The 6,000-nt window shown below is 45.3% G+C and overlaps 1 protein-coding gene across 6 annotated transcripts in view; it reads left to right on the plus strand.

Moving 5' to 3' along the window:
* Nucleotides 1-2,401, plus strand: part of LOC146208378 (beta-1,4-mannosyl-glycoprotein 4-beta-N-acetylglucosaminyltransferase-like) — a 50,050-nt gene extending 47,649 nt beyond the window's left edge. For all 6 annotated transcript variants that reach the window (XM_084592993.1, XM_084592998.1, XM_084593000.1 and 3 more), the window contains one exon: nt 1,619-2,401. In XM_084592993.1, coding sequence (XP_084449119.1) covers nt 1,619-1,825 — 207 coding nt within the window. In that variant the 3' untranslated portion in view covers nt 1,826-2,401. The remainder of the gene's footprint in view (nt 1-1,618) is intronic.
* The last annotated feature ends 3,599 nt before the right edge of the window (nt 2,402-6,000 follow it).

Consider the following 6,000-nt stretch of genomic DNA (forward strand, 5'->3'; position numbering starts at 1 on the left):
CACATTAAGGCGTCTTACTATCGTGCGCCTTGAAGTGGACAATTAATGCTGGACGATACGCCTGGCACATTCTACGTGCAAGAAACAGCTACCCAAGCGCTAGGAAAAGATTCGCTTGGTCATAATGATCCCGGCTAAGAGCGCTTCCCACTCAAAGACGCCCTACATAGCCCGAGGAACTTTGGTCGCGTGTTATAGTTACACAATCAGCACTACTGTCGACGGCGCTCGACCACTAAGCGAGACAATTAATCTGGCCTGCTGGAAAATATCCATAATGCACTACGTTGCCGGTCAACATGCAGAAGTAAAGTTAGCGAGCGTTTGAATGCAATTGTTAGCAAATGTCTATATGCTTTAACAGTACTTGAAGATTAATAGTGGGATGAGTAGCATTTGGCAGTGTATTGAAATCTCCGAAACCATCTCGCACAAGAGCTTTGATGAGGATAAAAAAAAAAAACACAGGTGTTATTACATCCAGTGCAAAGCCGTCTCCTTGCTAACAGTTTAATCCTGAGTTATTAGCCCTAGTGCCTCTTTTCAAAAGCACCATAGCATCAAATGAGTGATGCAGAGATGTACTGATTTAGCTCCCCATATATTCTATTATGGCTATGCAAAAGCTTTGGGGTATGCCAACGCAGAGAGATAACTTTTAATCTTTTAGCACTAAGGAATAGCCTTTGTGTACAACACATATCAATCATCATCATCATTATCGTCAAGTGCACCTCTCCTGGCACCTCTACTTCTATATATTAGGGCGTCAGTTCTACTGCGTTCATTTCAGGGTTTCGTGGTATTCTGCGTAATTCCTGGACCTAATACCTCACGCGTTCCACAGATGTCACCACGTACTCGTTCGCTGCGTGTTGTCTCATCTCGCGCTGTACTGCAAATGCCACAATCTTAATCTCGCGCTGTGCAGCAGACATGATCACATCGTCTTCATCGTCGTGCCCATGCCCAGGCATGCGAAAAACATGCTATCTCCACAAGCGACAAGATGCTCTCAAGCTGTAACTGACATGAACGTCTTCACAAAGTTAAAACTGCAAAATACTCCCGCGTTATGCACTGAACATACGGTAATCTTCATGGCATTGCATTTGCGTCGCTCCTTCATTTGAATACGCCACACGCATATGCCATGTGATGTTGGTGACGAGCGCAGTCAGATGTGCCGTAGGAGATGAATATGTCCGTGTCCCCTTTGTTGTGAAGGTCTTGTTAGCGCTTCGTCCATTCTTGAAATGTTGCACCAACTAGCCCAGCAAAACGTTCTTCATGAACATATGCCACCTCACTAAAGACAGAGACCGTAGTCGTGCCAGGCAGGCTACCCAGATCATTGAACAACAAGAACATACATTAACCCACTGCAGAGAAGCCAAGATCGAAGCGGCAACAGCTACTACGGCTGCCATCGATGACTAACGCTCGTGAAATTTGGTTCAAGAATAGTTTAACCTCTACAACGTTTTAATCTGTGCTGAAAGTCTAGTATACTTTGTTCGCGGTTAACGAATACATTAAAACTGACAGCGCTTTCATTCGCCTATATTTAACAAATTTACTTGTTTTACTTGTAACTCATTCATACCTACTGTTGCAGGTGAAGCTCGCATCAGCGCAAAGGGACGACGGCGTACGCTGGGGAGACTTCGCTAATAAGACCGACCTAGCCTACATCGAGTCGATAAGAAGGGCCGGCCGCTACTTCGACGATAGCTCGTCTATGTACAGATGCAGCGCTAACGAAGTGGCTCCTGCTTACGTCAGAGATAACGCCGACCGCTACGGGTACCTTATGAAACTTTGAATCAAAGCATGCGAAGAACAGCTGGACTCTGTAGAAATGAGTGCGTCGAAATGAAGGCTGGGAAGATCTTTGTGAGGATGATCCATTATTGCATCACAACACTTCATATTTAAAACGAAAAAGTAGGACATTTTACCTCTTTCCCCAAACAGATATCTAATGTTTCAAAATAAATCAATCAGCATTATGAAAAATGTGAATGTGTGTTAATTTGGCTAATTAAGTGACTGCAAGAAAATACAGAAAAGCTAGTGAAGTTTCAAAACCTACGACGGAACGCTTGATCATAGTGCGGAAATCTTCGGGTATATCACGGCTTCTAGCAGTCGTTACAGGGTACCGCTAATCAATCTCTGAGAAATTGCTACGTGTTAGTAGACATCTAAGTAACATTTACAAATCTGCATTTGATGCTTCATAGTTAATTCTACATGCTTCTTTGATACAGCATGACATAATCTTTTTATTTTCTAGTTAACAGCATGTTACCGCTGCATACGTCCTCAGAATTATATGTAACTCTTTTAAAACAGTCTTCTAAACCCTCCTACTTATAATTCTCCTAGAAATAAAGGATGTGTAAAGCGCAATCACCCGTCTTCATTTTGCACGAAGTTCGATATTATACAAGGGCACCTAGATTGCTGCGATGCTCTTTATTCACCATCCAAGTGTCAACGAATATTGAACGCGGCCTAAATAGCAGATCCAAGTGTAAACGAATATTGAACGCGGCCTAAATAGCAGCTCCAGCTCCCTCAAGTTAGCAATATTATTACGTGGCGACAAGCAAAGAGGAAGGCACAACATGGCGACTGGATGAACAATGATTTAATGTATGTCCTAGAGCGAGGGCTCCTCTCGCGCCACTGCCTATCTTCTTCTTCGTAACACTTCCCGAGGCCACCGAGCGATCGTCCCGATCGGTCCACTTGAAGTTGATGGTGACGTGACGGTGAGGATGTTCAAAGAAAGACAGGAGTGAATGACTTGCTTGCCACCACAATGTGTGATGCGTGGGTGATCCGCCTCCCCTGGAGCTGTTCAACCATCCGTCACCAGAGTCCATGAGACCGATGGCTCGTGGTCACGTCGGGCGGCTTGGGCGGGGGCTGCGTGTTCGTGTCTATCGGTTCCTTCGGGTCTTCCGGGTCCTTCGTCTCGGTTCTGGTAGGTCTGTCCTCCATGTCTTCAGGTCCGTCTGGGGACTGGGCGGTGGTAGTTGGTCGGGTCTGGACTGGAAGGGCTGAGGCGAAGCTGCTCAGCGACATCCCTAGGCCCTCGGTCGATGGTACTGGTTATAGATGGCGTCAATGCTCCAAGGCGAGGATGGGGCTGACGTACGCCGCTCCTCCAGGTACTGGGATCGACACCCAGCACCTCCACCAAAATGTTACGGGGCGTCAAGCAAAGAGGACGGCACGACATGGCGACAGGATGAACGATGATTTAATGTCTGGCCTAGCACGAGGGCTCCTCTCTCGCCACTGCCAATCTATTTCTTCTTCGTAACAATATATTGCTCAGAAAGAAAATGCTATTCCAGAGTGACAACCACGAGAAGATACGTTAATCTTACCAGCTTTGCGATGATCATCAAGACATTTATTTATTATTTACTGATTTATTATCTTATTTATTTATCTATTTATAGATACTGTAAATCCCCTGCGGAATTTTAGCAAGGTGGGATACAGCATTAATGCACAGTAACATAGGCAGCAATACCAAGAATAAAAACTTCAATAAAGTTAAAAAAAAAATCATGGTAAACAGATGGTTGTAGGGATAACACAAACGTTAGAGACTGACGCATGAGCAAAACAAGTTTGCAGACGGCAGTGAAAGAGTCTCAATGTCTAGCTTATTTCATACGAGGGGAATAAGGAACTATTCTTAGGGCGTGTCTTTGTCTTGTGGCATATCCTGTTGAAAAAGATATATGTGAAACGTCTACAGCGTATAAGTGATGGTTGTCAAGTATCACGGCCCACCTTAGTTTTATTTTACCTATGATGAATGCGATGTAGCGGAGCGCCATTTCAGCACGTAGACCTACTTTATTACCGTTGAAAGTCATGCTGATTACGTTCTCGGAGAGGAGGCTAAAATGTTTCCTCTGGCATATAGCCGCACTTAGTGCAGTTAAGAAGGCACTAAACCTGTCTTCTACTACCTATTTTCTGGGACCTACAGAACATGTTCATGCCTAACATTTCACTAGTTGACTAAATGTCTTCCACTCAACACATCATCGCTGCACTCATGGAGTGCATCGAGTTTCTGAGGGCTTCTAACGATGAAAGTTTCTCCATAGACGGCGACCCAGATGAAAGCATTTGGCGTCTAAGGGGAGCAAAGAAAATGAACATAAAGTCTAGTATCTCTAAAAGAGATCAAGGCCTGGGTTGCACTCAAGTCTGCGCTGCAATTTCTTCCCGTTAATGGGTGCCTTGTAAGGGAATTGGCATCATTTGTGTTTGTTCTTTCGAAAACGCACCGCGCCTCCTTGCCTCGAGGCATTCGAAGAACACTTGGCGCCGCTTTGCAGTAGAGTGGAGTCCCTTAAGAGCTACGCGGAACTTGCTTTCATCGCTTGAGGAAAGAAAAAAAACGCTTTTATCGAGTCTACTTCTGCGAAAGTCCACTTTATAGCGCTCACGATTGTAATAACATTTCTGCTAACGGCGGTGAAAGCTCAGAAGCAGACTTTCCTACTTTTTGGCTCGGGGCCATATTGAAGAAGGTTGGCTGCAAATAATTAAAAAAAAAAAAGAAAGGTTTGTGTGTAATATCTGACGAACCAAACGTGTTTAAAGCGAAGCGCTCCTGTGTTAGCATACGTTAGATGCTTGTCTGCGTTTCTCCAACTTTGCGAAGTACTCTTTCGCAAATCAGCTACCTATAACAGTATCGATTTGAACTATTTCTGCTCAAAGTGAGCAGGTATTCGCAAGTTGTAGTTCTCTGCACCTTTATGGCCCTCTTGACGATGCAAATAAATCATAATGCATAGCTTAATATATAAGTAGAATTATGCCGATCTGCAACCTTTCAAAAGGTGAATTTGGGTTTCTGTTACGCAAAAAAAGTATGCGCATTTCACCTGGTGTGCTTCCGAGCTACACAGACAGACGCTTTGGATAGGATTTGCTTATTCGTACCGATGGACCGGCTTATATAGAATGACCGGCATAGTGGCAAGGGAAGAAGAATCGAGGGAAAGCGTCAGAGACATGTGATGTGAGAGTCTGCCAAGATGATATGTGAGTATTTTCGCAGCATCGGTCTTTCTTCAGTAATAAATTGCCTTCATTTGCGCGTGGGGCATCGCAATGTAATCGGCGTGCACTGTGGCTGCGTCGATATGAACTGTGCCTGCTGCTGCTACGGACAAATCCTTTCTCCTCGCGTCACTGACGAACTCGCCGGTAATATAGCCGCGGTCCACTCCCTTGTAGCTTATTACTGGTGTTGACATATCTCCTCGCGCAGCGGTGTCTTCAAACTTATGTTGCGGTCCTGCGCACGTGTAGGAGTCATATGTCGAACCAGCACGCACCATGGCCGACCGTGACGGCTAGTGTCTGTATGGTGACCCTTCGTGACCCTCTTGTAGACGTGACCCCCCCCCCCCCCCCTGCATCGCCTCTATTTATTGCAACGTCACGGTAGTAAACCTGAACCTATACTTCCATTGCCAAAATAATGCACTATCTTCAGTTCGTGAGTCAGAAACTGTCTTATTTTGTCGGTACACCCTTTTCTGAACATTGACAGAATGTGAAATTTAACCTTTATAAGCAATTCATAGGCTTTAAAAGACGCCGCAGTGAAACGCTCTCAAATAATTTAGACCTCCTGGTTTTCTTTATCTTGCGCTGACACCACATCTCACTGGTGTTTTTGTGTAGCGCTTCAATGTAAGCCCAGTAGCCCCTTACTGGGGCCGAACCCGCGCCCTTAAGATCGGCAGGCGGACATGAGAGCCACTGAAGCACCCTGGTGGCAACGCCGTTATTTATCAGCAACATAACAAAATTTTTTATAGCGTTTCGCCTCCATCGAAATGCAGTAGTGACAGAATCCGACTCAAACCTGCAGAATTGCCCCGCCGGGGTGGTGCAGTGGTAAGACGCCCGACTACTGTGCCGGAGTACTCGGGTTCGAAGCCG

This window comes from Amblyomma maculatum, chromosome 1 (genome assembly GCF_055883805.1).
Source record: "Amblyomma maculatum isolate TAMU_Amacu chromosome 1, ASM5588380v1, whole genome shotgun sequence".
NCBI classification, from domain to species: Eukaryota; Metazoa; Arthropoda; class Arachnida; order Ixodida; family Ixodidae; genus Amblyomma; species Amblyomma maculatum.